The sequence below is a fragment of the Leucopleurus acutus genome (genome assembly GCF_964270905.1).
Source record: "Leucopleurus acutus genome assembly, chromosome: 8".
NCBI classification, from domain to species: Eukaryota; Metazoa; Chordata; class Mammalia; order Artiodactyla; family Delphinidae; genus Leucopleurus; species Leucopleurus acutus.
The window spans coordinates 96967269-96984896 of NC_139151.1; the positions used below are offsets into that span (position 1 = coordinate 96967269).

Consider the following 17628-nt stretch of genomic DNA (forward strand, 5'->3'; position numbering starts at 1 on the left):
TGTTGTAGTCCATTGAAAGAATATACCATAATCCATTGATCCATTCTGTTAATGGATAGTTGGATTGTTTCTAGGACATGAATTTTATGACATGCTGCTTGGAACATACATACATATCTCTTTTAGTAAACATGTATATCTTTCCATATATATTTAGAATTGGAATTACTGGGTCAGAAGGCATGTCAAAGATTGGAGCCAGTAGGTAAAAAGTTTTCCAGAGTGGCTGTAACCAATTTATACTCCACCATAGGTGATCAGGATGCCTTGATTATTTGCATGGCTTCCTACTATCTTGAATTGACATTTTAATTCAAGGTACACTTAGTTAGATTTTAAAGTGGCATTCTTGAAAAGTTCAATTGTTTCTGGCTGATTCTCAGACCTGATTACAGACCGTCACTCTTTTTACCTTGCAATGTGGTTGATGAAGAACCTATATCAAAAGTAGAAGTGCCAGCCCTATCTTATCCTAATTTGTTTGTATGCACTTTGTTAATATATTCAATCTGGCTGCTTCACAGGAATTTTTTTTTTTTTTTTTTTGGCCACACAATGCATGGGATGTGGGATCTTAGTTCCCCAACCAGGGATCGAACCCACGCCCCCTGCATCGGCAGCATGGAGTCTTAACCACTGGACCACCAGGGAAGTCCCTTCACATGAGTTTTTAAAAGCCAAGTCCATACAGTGAAGGTGATTTTCATTATTTTAAAATTTTATTTATTTATTTAATTGAAGTATAGTTGATTTACAATGTGTTAATTACTGCCGTACAGCAAAGTGATTCAGTTATACATATATACACATTCTTTTTTTCCTTCGGTGATTTTCATTAAAATTAAGCAATATAATGTGTAAATCAGCTTAACCAGGCAAACATACTGAAATCAAGTGGATGAGTGAGAGTGCCACTCTGCAACCCTGCCCCTCGCTGTGACTCACTCTTCCCTCAGATGCCTACCTCGAGACTAAGTGACAAATGACCACCTGGTGAAAGGACCAAATAAGGGCACCAGAGTCAATCCTGATATTAAACATTAGCACATCTTAATTTATTTGTTCTGTGAGTGAGTCCACTGGAGCAGTGATTTTTTATGTTTTTTTTTTCCAGTGATGAAAACTATGGAGTGTCTCCACAGAAAAAAATACAAAATGCTTTGCACGTATTTTCAGGGGATGGACTGATACCTCAAACCTATCTGGCCTCAGATTAAAAATCTTTACTTAAAATTCAAAATAATTTTCTCATTAGTAGAATGGCAGACAGTTATTAAGAGTTACAAATCTACTTCCGTATAAATTCATTTATCTCTTTAACAAGCAATGAACAAACTGTGAAGCCTGCTCCTGTCACATTTACTTCTTGGTAGGAAATCCAGATAAACAAATAACGTAGAATCTAGGGGTGGAGTCAAGATGGTGGACGAGGAGGACGCAGAATTCGTGTCTCCTCACAACTAGGGCACCTACAGGAACCTGTGGGGGGGGACCATGGGGATGGCAGGAACCCCCCAGCGACCAAGTAGGATGTGTGAAGTGGGGGGGAGTGAGGGGGGAGAAGTGGAGGCGGGACAGGACTGGTGCCCCTGAGGGGCGGCTGGGGGAGGGGGAAGGATCCCACACCCGAAGGGGGAAGTTGGGGGACCACTGGGAGGGCAGAGGATCAAAAGGGAGAGTGGCCAGGTTTCCCTGCCCACTTGGGCCCCCGGGAGCCTGCTGAGATCTGGGCCTGATCCTCTGCCCACTGAGGCCCCCTCCAGCCACGGGGTCCTGACGGGGTGGGAGGGAGGAAAGGGGGAGCAAAAATAAAGGCTGGAACTACGGGACCACACCCCTGAGGGGCGGCTGGGGGAGGGGAGGAGTTCCTACACCCAGCAGAACCCACCCACGGTTAGGGGTCCAGAGGGGATGGGGGAGACCCTGGGGGAGACTGTGGGGGGAGAGGGGGGCACAGAGGAATGGAAGGGAATGCAGCCAGCACTTTCCCTGTCCACTTAGGCACTGGAGAGCCTGTTGGGTTCTGGGGCCCAATACTCTGCCTAGGGAGCCTCCCTCCTGCAGCGCAGAGCCCAAGCCCCACCCCTACACCCCCACCCAGGGTCACACCTCTACACTTGGAGACCTCCTCTGAGACCCCCTCCAACATGCCAGGCCTAAACCCCACCCACACACCCACACCCAAGGCCTTACTCCAAACTCCTGAACCCCACATTCCAGAGGCCCCCCTTGGGAGGTGCTGCCACTCCCCTTCCACGCAAGTCCTAAGCAGAGGCCCCACCCTACAATTAAATGTCACCCTGGCTAGGCCTCACCCCCAAGGCCTTCTCCAGCTGCGTGGGTCCTAAGCCCATGCCCTGCCCCATGCTCAGATGTCACCCCGCACCCGCCTAGGTCCTGCCCCAGCCTAAACCCTGCCGCTGCCTAAGTTCCGCCCCCACCTAAACTCTGCCCCCGTAGCCAAGGCTTTGTTTTTCTTTTCTTCTTTTTTGCTCTTTTAGATTGGGGTTCTGTTTCACCTTGTTGATTCATTTACATTTTTTTCTAATAAATCTTTTATTTTTCTACTTTCATTCTTTATACTTTGTTATCGTTCTGCTCCTCTTGGCTTGTTCCCCCCCTCCCCCACCACCCTTTTTTCTTTTTTCTGTTGTGGTTTTATTTTACCTTGTTGCAGTTGTTTCAATTATATTTTTATTTTTCCTAATATATTTTTTATCTTTCTAGTTTTATTTTGTTTTTTATTCTTTGTTATTGTATTGCTCCTTTTTTTTTTTTTTTTGCCACACCACCTGGCTTGTGGGATCTTGGTTCCCAGGCCAGAGGTCGGGCCCAAGCTCCTATAGTGGGAGCTCTGAGTCCAAACTGCTGGACTAACGGAGAACCTCAGACCCCAGGGAATATTAACCAGAGTGAGGCCTCCTGGAGGTCTCATCTCGGCACCAAGACTTGGCTCCTCCCAACTGCCTGCAAACTCCAGTGCTGGATGCCTCAGGCCAAACAACCAGTAAGGCAGGAATACAGCCTCACCCATCAAAAAAAGAAAAAAAAAAAAGAAGTGAAAAAAAAAAGTTACAGACAAAGGAGCAAGGTAAAAACCTACAAGACCAAATAAATGAAGATGAAATAGGCAACCTACCTGAAAAAGAATTCAGAGTGATGATAGTAAAGATGATCCAAAATCTCAGAAACAGAATGGAGAAAATACAAGAAACATTCAACAAGGATCTAGAAGAACTAAAGAGCAAACAAACAGTGATGAACAACACAATAACTGAAATTAAAAATACTCTAGAAGGAATCAACAGCAAAATAACTGAGGCAGAAGAACAGATAAGTGACCTGGAAGATAAAAAGGTGGAAATAACTGCCAGGGAGCAGAAGAAAAAAGAATGAAAAGAACTGAGGACGGTCTCGGAGACTTCTGGGACAACATTAAATACACCAACATTCGAATTATAGGGGTCCCAGAAGAAGAAGAGGAAAAGAAAGGGTCTGAGAAAATATTTGAAGAGATTATAGTTGAAAGCTTCCCTAACATGGGAAAGGAAATAGTCAATCAAGTCCAGGAAGCACAGAGAGTCCCATACAGGATAAACCCAAAGAGAAACACTCCAAGACACATATTAATCAAACTATCAAAAATTAAATACAAAGAAAAATGTTAAAAGCAGCAAGGGAAAAGCAACAAATAACATACAAGGGAATCCTCATAATGTTAACAGCTGATCTTTCAGCAGAAATTCTGCAAGCCAGAAGGGAGTGGCAGGACATATTTAAACTGATGAAAGGGAAAAACCTACAAGATTACTCTACCCAGCAAGGATCTCATTCAGATTCGATGGAGAAATCAAAAGCTTTACAGACAAGCAAAAGCTAACAGGATTCAGCACCACCAAACTAGCTCTACAACAAATGCTAACGGACCTTTCCTAAGCAGGAAACACAAGAGAAGAAAAAGACGCACAAAAACAAACCCAAATCAATTAAGAAAATGGTAATAGGAACATACATATCAATAATCACCTTGAATGTAAATGGATTAAATGGTCCAACCAAAAGACACAGACTGGCTGAATGGATATAAAAACAAGATGCTTATATATGCTGTCTACAAGAGACCCACTTCAGACCTAGGGACACGTACAGACTGAAAGTGAAGGGATGGAAAAAGATATTCCATGCAAATGGAAATCAAAAGAAAGCTGGAGTAGCAATACTCACATCAGATAAAATAGACTTTAAAATAAAGACTGTTATAAGAGATAAGGAGGGACACTACATAATTATCAAGGGATTCATCCAAGAAGAAAACACAACAATTATAAATATTTATGCACCCAACATACGAGCACCTCAGTACGTAAGGCCATAAAAGGAGAAATTGATAGTAACACAATAATAGTGGTGGACTTGAACACCCCACTTACACCAATAGAAAGATCATCCAAACAGAAAATAAATAAGGAAACACAAGCTTTAAATGACACAACAGACAAGATAGACTTAATTGATATTTTTAGGACATTCCACCCGAAAGCAGAAGAATACACTTTCTTATCAAGTGCACGTGGAACGTTCTCCAGAATAGATCACGTTTTGGGTCACAAATCCAACCTTGGAAAATTTAAGAAAAATGAAATTGTATCAAGCATCTTTTCTGACCACAACGCTATGAGATTAGAAATCAATTACAGGAAAAAACAGTAAAAAACACAAACACATGGAGGCTAAACAGTGCGCTGCTAAATAACCAAGAGATCACTGAAGAAATAAAATAAGAAATCAAAAAATATCTAGAAACAAATGAAAACGAAAACACAACAATCCAAAACTTATGGGACGCAGCAAAAGCAGTTCTAAGAGGGAAGTTCATAGCAATTCAAGGTCACCTCAGGAAACAAGAAAAATCTCAAATAAACATCTAAACTTACACCTAAAGCAACCAGAAAAAGAACAAAGGAAGCCCAAAATTAGTAGAAGGAAAGAAATCATAAAGATCAGAGCAGAAATAAAAACAAAGAAAACAATAGCAGAGATCAATAAAACTAAATCTGGTTCTTTGAGAAGATAAACAAAATTGATAAACCTTTAGCCAGACCACCAAGAAAAAACAGGAGAGGATGCAGATCAATAAAATTAGAAATGAAAAAGGAGAGGTTACAACTGATACCACAGAAATACAAAAGATGATAAGAGACTACTACAACCAACTATAAGCCAATAAAATGGATAACCTGAAAAAAATGGACAAATTCTTGGAAGAGTAAAACCTTCCAAGATAGAACCAGGAAGAATTAGAAAATATAAACAGACCAATCACAGGTAGTGAAATTGAAACTGTAATTAAAAATCTTCCAACAAAGAGAAGTCCAGGACAGATGGCTTCATAGGTGAATTCTATCAAACATTTAGAGAAGAATTAACACCTATCCTTCTCAAACTCTTCCAAAAAACTGTGGAGGGAGGAACACTCCCTAACTTGTTCTACGAGGCCACCATCACCCTGATACCAAAACCGGACAAAGATATCACAAAAAAAGAAAATTATAGACCAATATCACTGATGAACACAGATGCAAAAATCCTCAACAAAATACTAGCAAACAGAATTCAGCAACACATTAAAAGGATCATACACCATGATCAAGTGGGATTTTTCCCAGAGATGCAAGGATTCTTCAATATATGCAAAACAATCAATGTGATACACCATATTAACAAATTGAAGAACAAAAACTATATGATCATCTTAATAGACGCAGAAAAAGCTTTTGACAAAATCCAACACCCATTTATGATGAAAACTCTCCAGAAAGTGGGTGCAGAGGAACCTATCTCAACAGAATAAAAGCCACATACGACAAACCCACAGCAAACATCATTCTCAATGGTGAAAAACTGAAGGCATTTCCTCTAAGATCAGGAACAAGACAAGGACGTCCACTCTCGCCACTATTATTCAACATAGTATTAGACGTCCTAGCCATAGCAATCAGAGAGGAAAAAGAAATAAAAGGAATACAAATTGGAAAAGAAAAAGTAAAACTGTCAACGTTTGCAGATGACATGATACTATACATAGAACATCCTAAAGATGCCACCAGAAAACTACTAGAACTAATCAATGAATTTGGTAAGGTTGCAGGAAACAAAATTAATGCACAGAAATCTCTTGCATTCCTGTACACTAACAACAAAAGATCAGAAAGAGAAATTAAGGAAACAATCCCATTTTACCATCACAACAAAAAGAATAAAATACCTAGGAATAAACATACCTAAGGAGGCAAAAGACCTGTACTCAGAAAACTATAAAACACTGATGAAGGAAATCAAAGATAACATAAACAGATGGAGAGATATACCATGCTCCTGGATTGGAAGAATCAATATTGTGAAAATGACTATACTACTCAAAGCAATCTACAGGTTCAATGCAATCCCTATCAAATTACCAATGGCATTTTTCACAGAACTAGAACAAGAAATCTTACAATTTGTAAGGAAACACAAAAGATCCTAAATAGCCAAAGCAATCTTTGAGAAAGAAAAACAGAGCTGGAGAAATCAGGCTCCCTGACTTCAGACTATACTACAAAGCTACAGTAATCAAGACAGTATGGTACTGACACAAATACAGAAATATAGATCAATGCAACAAGACAGAAAGCCCACACACATATGGTCACCTTATCTTTGATAAAGGAGGCAAGAATAGAAAATGGAGAAAAGACAGCCTCTTCAATAAGTGGTGCTGGGAAAAATGGACAGCTAATGTAAAAGAATGAAATTAGAACACTCCCAGACTTCCCTGGTGGCGCAGTGGTTAAGAATCTGCCTGCCAGTGCAGGGGACATGGGTTCAATCCCTGGTCTGGGAAGATCCCACATGCCATGGAGCAACTAAGCCCGTGCGCCACAACTACTGGGCCTGTGCTCTAGAGCCCATGAGCCACAACTACTGAGCCTGTGTACCACAGCTACTGAAGCCCGCGTGCCTAGAGCCCGTGGTCTGCAACAGGAGAAGCCACCATAATGAGAAGCCCTCAAACCACAAGGAAGAGTAGCCTCCGCTCACCACAACTAGAGAAAGCCCGTGTGCAGCAACAAAGACCCAATGCAGCCAAAAACAACAACAACAACAACAACAAAAGAACACTCCCTAACACCATACACAAAAATAAACTCAAAATGGATTAAAGACCTAAATGTAAGGTCAGATACTATAAAACTCTTAGAGGAAAACATAGGCAGAACACTCCATGATGTAAATCACAGCAAGATCCTTTTTGACCCACCTCCTACAGTAATGGAAATAAAAACAAAAATAAACAAATGGGACCTAATGAAACTTAAAAGCTTCTGCACAGCAAAGGAAACCATAAACAAGACAAAAAGACAACCCTCAGAATGGGAGAAATTATTTGCAAATGAAGCAACTGACAAAGGATTAATCTCCAAGATATACAAGCAGCTCATGCAGGTCAATGTCAAAAAAACAAACAACTCAGTCCAAAAATGGGTGGAAGACCTAAATAGACATTTCTCCAAAGAAGACATACAGATGGCCAACAAACGCATGAAGAGATGCTCAACATCACTAATCATTAGAGAAATGCAAATCAAAACTACAATGAGGTATCACCTCACACCAGTCAGAATGGCCATCATCAAAAAATCTACAAACAATAAATGCTAGAGAGGGTGTGGAGAAAAGGGAACCCTCCTACTGTTGGTGGGAATGTAAACTGATACAACCACTATAGAACAGTATGGAGGTTCCTTAAAAAACAAAAAATAGAACTACCATATGACCCAGCAATCCCACTACTGGGCATATACCCTGAGAAAACCATAATTCAAAAAGAGACACACACCACAGTGTTCATTGCAGCACTGTTTACAATAGCCAGGATATGGAAACAACCTAAATGTCCATCAACAGATGACTGCATAAAGAAGATTGTGACACATATATATAATGGAATATTACTCAGCCATAAAAAGGAACGAAATTGAGTTATTTGTAGTGAGGTGAATGGACGAAAAATCTGTCATACAGAGTGAAGTAACTCAGAAAGAGAAAAACAAATACCGTATGCTAATGCATATATATGGAATTTTAAAAAGCGGTACTGATGAACCTAGCGGCAGGGCAGAAATAAAGACGCAGACGTAGAGAACAGACTTGAGGGCACCAGTGCGGGGGGGGGGGAAGCTGGGATGAAGTCAGAGGGCAGCACTGACGTATATGCACTACCAAATGTAAAATGGATGGCTAGTGGGAAGCTGCATAGTACAGGGAGATCAGCTCAGTGCTTTGTGATGACCTAGAGGGATGGGACAGGGAGGGTGGGAGGGAGGCTCAAGAGGGAGGGGATATGGGGCTATATGTATACATACAGTTGATTCAGTTTGTACAGCAGAAACTAACACAACATTGTAAAGCACTTATATTCCAATAAAGATGTGAAAAAAAAATAACATAGAGTCTAAAATATAACATCAAGCATGGCTAAATGTCATAAAGGAAAATAAAGCGGGGCAAGGAGACTGCCCACAGTGCCTCACTCTGCACTAAGGGAGAGAAGGAGCAGGTGTGCAGGAGAGCACGTGCACGACAGTTACTCTGCTTCTTCGTAGGCAAGGCAGGGAGGAACTCTCAGGAGGTGACACAGGAGCAGAGACCTGTATGAAATGAGGGCATTAGAAACTTGACTACCTGGAGGAAGACCATTCCAGGATGAGGAACAGCAGGGAGAAAGGTCCTGAAGGGAACAGAGTATGTGCTTGGCTTTTATGAGACAGTAAGAAGGCCACTACTGTTATAACTGAGTGAGTGACCACAGGAAAGAGTTAGAAGGAAAAAAAGGTCAGGAGGGGTACCCAGGGCTAAATCACAAACTAAGGCTAAATACAGCATTACAAGTTAATTCTTTGAGATATCAGCAAGATGAATACTAAGTAACAAAGTTCTAATGATGACAGAGCTAACAAAATTATATCATGATGGGAATTTCATTTAAGTTAAAAACATTTATCAGGGACTTCCTCGGTGGTGCAGTGGTTAAGACTCCGTGCTCCCAATGCAGGGGGCCAGGGTTTGATCCCTGGTCAGGGAACTAGATCCCACATGCATGCCGCAACTAAGGAGCCCTCCTGCTGCAACTAAGACCCAGTGCAACCAAATAAAAAAAAATGAAAAAACAAAAAAACCATATATCAAATTTAAAAATATGTTTCTTCAATTTCTCTAGGCAAATTCATTTTTCTCTCCATTTGGAGATTCAGGGAGTGATTAAATTTTTATGTTATTTTTCTCCCCAAATACCAAACTAATATATTTCAGATACATTTTTTTAAACTGAAGTATAGTTAATTTATAATGTTGTGTTAGTTTCAAATGTACAGCAAAGTGATTCAGTTATACATATTTATCTATATGTATATATTCATATTCTTTCTCAGATTCTTTTCCATTATAGGTTATTACAAGATATTGAGTACAGTTCCTTGTGCTATACAGTAGGTCCTTGTTGTTTACCTATTTTATATATAGTAGTGTGTATATGTTAATCCCAAACTCCTAATTTATCTGCCCCCCCCTGCCCTGTTACATTTTTACACAGAGTGGTGTAAGAAGGACCAAACCATGACAGAATATACCTTATCATAATACTGCAGCCTGGGGGTGGACACAATCTCCCCATCCTCTGAACGGATCAAGCGATCTAAGAATTCCTCTTTGCCCACTTCAGATGCTGCTTGGCAGAAACATTCCAGAGCCTGGAGAAATAGAAGAATACAAAATGACTTATGATAGACTGTTCCACTTCTAGGTGCTATAAGTCAAGGTTTCTTGTACCAACGAGAACCAAAAAAGAAATAAAATTATATAAGACCACTGACTGCATTTGCAGTTTCTGTCATATCTAAATTCTTTCTGAGGCAATATTTAATATTTTCTTTAATTTATCTTTTTTTTTTTTTCGGTATGCGGGCCTCTCACTGTTGTGGCCTCTCCCGTTGCGGCCTCTCCCGTTGCGGAGCACAGGCTCTGGACGCACAGGCTCAGCGGCCATGGCTCATGGGGCCAGCCGCTCCGCGGCATGTAGGATTTTCCCGGACCAGGGCAGGAACCTGTGTTCCCTGCACCGGCAGGCGGACTCTCAACCACTGCGCCACCAGGGAAGCCCTAATTTATCTAACTTTTTAACTTAAATGCTGTTAATTAAAAAGTAAACTTTAATAAGAAAATTGATGGATAAATGTGATACACCAACTGTAGCAACATGTTAACAACTGTAGAATTTGAGTGGGGGGTATATGATTGTTTAATATGAAAGTCTTTGAACTTTTCTTTATGTTTGAAAAGCTCCATAACAGGATATCAAGAAAAAATTAGAAATGTAAACTACCATAATGGGAAGAAAACCAGCATAAAAGAAAGATATAGGACTTCCCAGGTGGTGCAGTGGTTAAGAATCCACCTGCCAATGCAGGGGACACGGGTTTGAGCCCTGGTCCGGGAAGATTCCACATGCCGCAGAGCAACTAAGCCCATGCGCCACAACTACTGAGCCTGCGCTCTAGAGCCTGCGAGCCACAACTACTGAGGCTATGCGCTCAGAGCCCTTGCTCTGCAACAGGAGAAGCCACTGCAATGAGAAGCCTGTGCACTGCAACGAAGAGTAGCCCCCGCTTGCCACAACTAGAGAAAGCCCATGCACAGCAACGAAGACCCAATGCAGCCAAAAAAAAAAAAGATATAATAAAAACAGTGTAATTGAGAAATAAATTTTATTTGCAAAAACGTATCCCTAAAAATACCTGCACAGGGGCAGGAGGGTTTTAATGTTTTCTTCTTCATATTTTCCTGTGTCCTAAGTAATCTGCAAAGTATGTGAAGCTAAACGGTCCCCACAGGTATATTATGCCCCTTGTTGGCACTATTAGTTTTCTGTATCTTTATCTGGAGGATTCTGTGCCTCCCATTCCCTCACTTAGATGGAAACTAAGTGTTCTCCTTGCACTAAGGTTTGCTCATCTTTCAAATGCAGTTTACCTTCTGTCCCTCTCCTGTAACCAGGTAACACCGTCCCAGCATAAATCGACAGGAACCAACATTGACTTGACACCAGGGATGTAGCAGTTGAATATAATCCTTAAAGGCATAAAAGATGCTTTCTGATTAGAGAATAAATATTCCTTAAGGAGATACTCATTTCCAAGTTCTTCACAGAGGGAGAGAAGATAGTGTTCAATCAACACAAAAGTTGTATCTCCAGAAATCATCTGGAGATTAAAACCGAATCCCATTAATCCATTCTTATACTAGGTTATTAGACACTTTAAGAAAGCAAACAGGACTGCAATAACACTAACACATGAAAACAAACATGCACTTTCCATCCTAGCAATTTTCCAACTTTTGGTATTTACTGGTTCAACTGACTGGATTCCAGTGAAGGATTTACATTAAGACAATGGTATGTTTTCTTACTATAAAGAGAACCCAACAAAGAGAACTAACAAAAAAATGCTCTATAAAAAATTGTTAGGAATGATACTGCCAAGAGGGAAGTAAAGAAAATCTCTCTGGGGTATGTTTCAGTGTAAATGAGTGTACATTATTGTGGTTCTTACTATCAGCCCAATTAAAATGCAGGAAACATTTACAAAGAAAAAAGTCCCAGATATCCCATTCTTTACAAGAATGATTGTCCTGAAATGTTCAACAGTACTCACCTGCAATTGTACATACTGACAATTTCCCATCAAACATTCTAGAAAGAGGCAACCAGGATTGCTAGGCCATCTAGTCATTGGTTAAGGAGATTATTTACTGTTTTGGCAAAACTTAAATATATCAATACATGTTAGGTATCAAACTCCATGAAATGGCTTAATTTTTAAAAAGAAGGTAAAGAGGGGCTTCCCTGGTGGCGCAGTGGTTAAGAATCCGCCTGCCAGTGCAGGGGACACAGGTTCGAGCCCTGTTCTGGGAAGATCCCACATATCACGGAGCAACTAAGCCCCTGCGCCACAACTACTGAGCCTGCGCTCTAGAGCCCGTGAGCCACAACTACTGAAGCCTGCACACCTAGAGCCCGTGCTCTGCAACAAGAGAAGCCACCGCAACGAGAAGCCCGCGCACCGCAAGGAAGAGTAGCCCCCGCTCGCCGCAACTACAGAAAGCCCGCGCACAGCAACGAAGACCCACCGCAACCAGAAATAAAAAAATTTTTTAAATTAATTTTAAAAAAAGGTAAAGGGAAGGTGGCATGGCACACGTCCTTTCTACGTAATTATGTAACTTTAATATTAGACAAGCATAGTGGAAAGGTTAGATACTAGGAGCCTAGTCACCTAGATTAGAGCTCAATTAACAATGGACTAAAGCATGTATTTCATCACTGGTTGGTCACTTCTAATTCTAGCTAGTATATTGCACAAGCATACTATGCCAGTGGATACCCAGTACCTAACACAGCGCCTGGCATACAGAGCCATTCAATAACTATTTGATGAATGTATATTTTAAAAGAGATCTAGGGCTTCCCTGGTGGCGCAGTGGTTAAGAATCTGCCTGCCAATGCAGGCAACATGGGTTCAAGCCCTGGTCCCCGAAGATCCCACATGCCACGGAGCAACTAAACCCGTGTGCCATAACTACCGAGCCTGCGCTCTGGAGCCCATGAGCCACAACTACTATGAAGCCTGCACACCCTAGAGCCCGTGCTCCACAACAGGAGAAGCCACTGCGATGAGAAGCCCACACACCGCAATGAGAGAAAGCCCGTGTTCAGCCACAAAGACCCATCACAGCCAAAAATTAAAAAATAAAATAAAAAATAAATTATATATATATAAAAAAAGAGATCTAGGTATCAAATGTGTGTGCACCAATAAAACCTGGCTCAACTCCTGAGCAAAAAAACAAATTAAAAGAAAATAAAAATTGGGATATCTGAAAATAAATATCATCTCTTGTTGGGGGGATAAGTACCCAACCTCATTAAAAATCTTCATTACAGGGCTTCCCTGGTGGTGCAGTGGTTGGGAGTCCGACTGCCGATGCAGGGGACAGGGGTTCGTGCCCTGGTCTGGGAGGATCCCGCGTGCCGCGGAGCGGCTGGGCCCGTGGGCCGTGGCCGCTGGGCCTGCGCGTCCGGAGCCTGTGCTCCGCGACGGGAGAGGCCACAACAGTGAGAGGCCCACGTACGGCAAAAAAAAAAAAAAAAAAAAAATCTTCATTACACAGGCAGAATATTACTGAATCTTAGACTATTTGGATAAGAGAAACCATTCAACTGGCTTTTAAATGAAAGGATACAAAAGCTGCAATAAATAACTGGTAATTGCAGTAATCATCTCAGGCCAGTTCAACTCAGTCTGGCTTAGAGGTGCCTTTGGTTGAGAGAACAAATGAGATATAATGTGTTTTCTTGCAACTTCTTGGAAGAATAACTCCACAATTGTCTGAGGGCTAGATACTTAAAAATAAAAAGTTTTAACAGTCACCAACTTGTGATAGTAGCATCAATTTTCAATTAAGACAGTCTACTGATTCATTTTATGCCTGTAACAAAGAACATTTTTTATTTCAAAATATAAAATGCATCACTGGTGTAATCAATGCCAATATAAATAAAAGCAATCTGTAAACTATGAAGTACTATATAAATGCGATAAAAAAACCACTTAACATTGTAGTCATTCCTTTTCTCTAGAAAGTGCTTCCAGTAAGTACAGTCCTAAGATTCTAAGTTTTATACCTAAACAATAGAAAATAAATTCTCCAGAATGGTTCTCAAGCCTGAGAGAGGGCTCCTTTTGAATATCTGCTGATGAAGACAAGATTACAAAAGCTATACGAACTTCGCAAATTAAAAAAAGATTTTGTTGAATTAATCACTGGAGTGTCAATATACAATGGAAAAGCAGCAGTGCATATAAACACACGCAATACCCTTCATTTATGTCTGATCTAGGGTTACACCTGCACAAACCTCTTGTCACAACCAGAGGTCTCAGGACACAGCTTGCTTGTACCCTCTCAAGGTGAAAGCACAGCCTAACCGACCTTCCCAAAGCAAAGGTGGCAAAAGACCACTTTAATGAATATGCAATAAATGCCAAACTTGAAATCAAATGCATACACAGTCCAGTCCTTACCGAACTTATTTGCCATTAAAGCACCAGAGTCAGTTAGTTCCAGTACTGATAAATGTTGAAGATTAGACTCCCTGTGAGGAAAAGGAAAACAGAAAAACAACAGCTCAATAAATTCTCCTATGCTAAACATTACTTCAACAAGTTAGCCTATCAAGAACACTGTCAATTTTATTAACAAATTACACATGAAAGCTCCGTTGAAAGCACAAGAAAATCTGGAAAATGAGCCATGGTTTAGATTGTTGCCCATCGTATCATTCAGTGATCCTTCAATGAGAAGCCAGAGCAGAAATTTCTTAAGACCTCCATGCCATGAAAATCTTTCCCTTGCCAGCAAAAACAAAATGGCTTATCTAATTGAAATGTGAGTCTTGTAGGTACATATTGACTTTTCTTTCTTCTTTTGGCTATAAAGAATCTCAGCCTACCCTTAATAACTAGCACATTTTTATGTGTGGTCTAACTTTCCCCATGACCTCATCTTATTATTTTGCCTTCAACAGGATTTGTCTTTGCATTATACATACACATATATAATAATAAATATATATTTATTATTTTCATTCTTAGAAGTTGCCTTTAACCTTTATAAAAGGGAGTACCTGAAAGCTCTGAATTTTAAAGGCATATCAGTGCTATAGCATAATATTAAATTTTTTTTTCTTTCAGACAATGGAAAAAATAATTAAGCTCACAATTTATTTTTAAAATAATCAGAACAATGAAACTCACAGTGTGTCAACTGGAACATCAGTAGCCAAGCACTGACTTCCCCATTTAATGAGGTAATAAGATAAGAGGAGGGGAGCTGTTCGATGTAGTAGTTCTTGCTGAGCCTGAAAGAGCTGACCAGTTCCCAAAATCACCTATACGTGGTGGGTGGGTGGGTGAGACAGTAAACAGCAATTAGTAATGATAACTCTTAGGTTCAGGTGGAGGTAAAATAAAATAATACAGTTACAAAGGGCATACATAAAAGCAACACATACACATACATAAAAGCAACACACCTATTACATTTTGGGGTAGCAGGCGGCAAAAACATCTACCCATTTAACAGTACAAAATAATACTAAACAGCTCACCATGTCATGGGAGCTGATGGTGTAAAAGAAAACAAAAACAAACAGCTTAACTTTCATCAAATCTGTAGGTTCAGGACTCAAGAAGAGTAACAGGGAAATCTAAGTCCTTTCTTAAGCTTCTGGTCTTGGGTAAAAATAGGTATGACAATTAGAGGAAAATTTTACAAGAATACCAAAAGCTTTAAAAATGTGCATAACTTTGGGACTTCTCTGGTGGTCCAGTGGTTAAGACTCTGCGCTTCCACTGTGGGGTGCACAGGTTCATCGTTCCCTGGTCAGGGAGCTAAGATCCGTATGCCACGTGGCGTGGCCGAAAAGAAAAAAAATGTGTTAACTTATGACCAATCAATTCTAGTTCTTAGAATTCATCCTGGAGATATAGTCAAAGGGGTGCAGAAAATTCTATCTATAAGGGGAAAACTGGCAACAACCTGGATGGCCACAGGATTGGTTGAATAAATTAAAATTATAGTAGGTAACTATTAAAAATAATGTTGTATAAAAATAGTAACATGTGAATATGCTGGTGAGATTTGTAAAGTGGAAGAATAAAAACAACCAGATTCTGAAAAATAATATATAACATATACTAATTTTCTAATAAAATTTTAAAACTATTTGCAGAGAAAAAAAATGGGTGTATAACAAAATATAAATAGCGGGACTTCCCTGGTCCAGTGGGTAAGACTCCACGCTTCCAATGCAGGGAGCCTGGTTTTGATCCCTGGTTGGGGAACTAGATCCCACAGGCATTCTGCAACTAAGAGTCTGCATGCTGCAACGAAAAGATCTCGCATGCCTCAACTATGACCTGGCGCAGCAAAATAAATAAATAAATAAATAAATATTAAAAAAAAATGTAATAGTGTTTATCACTGGATAGAAGATTACAGATGAATTCCCTGGTGGTCCAGTGGTTAGAACTCAGGCTTTCACTGTCAGAGTCTGGGTTCAATCCCTGGTTGGGGAACTAAGATCCTGCAAGCCATGCGGCAAACAAACAAACAAACAAAAAAGCAAAAATACCCCCCAAAAACCTGAAGAAATGGAAGAATCTACAAAGATTAAAAAGAACTCGGTTAGTAAGGGCTGCCCTAAGTGACAGACTCTCAGGAAAGGTTCCTGTTTCTCCTTGGTGTCCTAAACAAATCATCTTCCTAAATGTTATTTCCTTATTTTTACCTGAAATTCTGCCATTAGCAACGTATTTGAGTTAATAAATTCTGATTTAAAAAGTATAAATATCCCTGGAAGCCCCAAAGGCCTTTCAGCTATTTATACATTAACATGAATTAGATTGCTTCCTTGTCAGGTTCAGATGAGTGAGATAAATGGGACTTCTGATGGTGGGCAGAAAGGTAATTTTTGAACATAAAACATTCAGAAGGTGGGGAAAAGAGGGCAGTTGTATGGCAACAAGGGTCTGGTGGCCTAAGGAGAATAAAATGGAAAAGGATGCAGAGAATGGAGTTAGGAGGACCCCCAAAACAAACTCTATAATCTTAAAACTGCTTAGGGTAAATCCTGTACTGCAGAAATAGAGAAGTTCTTTTTCTTCTTCTTCCTCTCTCCTCCACACTAAATGGTGCCCTGCTATCACATCCAAAGTTGTACTAATAATACTACATTTTGGGAGAGCCACCCTAGGAAATTATCCCACCATTATATACACAAATTATCCCACCATTATATACACAAAGAGTAAAACAACCTGCTTCATATATGTTCTTAATCTGTAATTTTAGGTTATCATGTTTACTCATTCTTAATTCAACCTGTGTTTATAGAGTACCTACTAAGGGCCGAGCATGGGGGTAGAGCAGTGAACAAAGACAGAAGTGTCCGTGCTCTCAGCTGACATTCTGCTATGTGCCTGTAGGTCAAGAAGAGGTTTCAGATGTTACAAGCTTTCCCTCAAGCAGTACTTACTGCATCTCCTAGCCTCATTAGTAGCTGCTGTAAGATCAAGAGGTCTCGGCAGATGAGGAAGCGAGTACTGGCAATTTTACACACACTTCTGCACACAATACGCCCTGCTGTGCTACTACCATAGACCTGGGAAAGATTCATTCGAATATTCAAAGGCTGAGCTGTAATTAAAAAACAAAACAAAACAGTTAAATGTATCACTGTTTTCTCTAAATCAGAGAGGTACATTTGTTGTTCTGTCATTTACCTGGATCGAATCCCTTTTCCATTTCCACTTCTGTTTCATAATCCATTTCCCGTATAAGAAGTCCAATGGCATGGATTGGGTTCCTAATCTCTTGCAGTTTACTACAAATATCCTCCATCACACTGTCTCTATAAGGAAATTAGAAAACTCCTATTACTACCGAGAATATATGAGGTAGACTCTATAT

At 40.2% G+C, this 17628-nt stretch overlaps 1 protein-coding gene across 3 annotated transcripts in view; it reads right to left on the reverse strand.

Annotated features, from left to right (window-relative positions):
• The window catches only part of NUP160 (nucleoporin 160), a 54841-nt gene that overhangs the window by 14383 nt on the left and 22830 nt on the right, over positions 1-17628 (reverse strand). For 2 of the 3 annotated variants that reach the window (XR_014326406.1, XM_082845489.1), the window contains exons 16-23: positions 17442-17569; positions 17195-17355; positions 14913-15046; positions 14181-14251; positions 13339-13498; positions 11751-11820; positions 11068-11166; positions 9669-9788 (exon numbers count right to left, since the gene is read on the reverse strand). Coding sequence is in view for 1 of the 3 variants with exons in the window: in XM_082845489.1 (XP_082701615.1) it covers positions 9669-9788; positions 11068-11166; positions 11751-11820; positions 13339-13498; positions 14181-14251; positions 14913-15046; positions 17195-17355; positions 17442-17569 (943 nt within the window). In the remaining 2 variants the exon portion in view is untranslated. Of the gene's footprint in view, positions 1-9668; positions 9789-11067; positions 11167-11750; positions 11821-13338; positions 13499-14180; positions 14252-14912; positions 15047-17194; positions 17356-17441; positions 17570-17628 lie in introns of those variants that run through there. The other variant, XM_082845490.1, reaches the window with a different exon arrangement.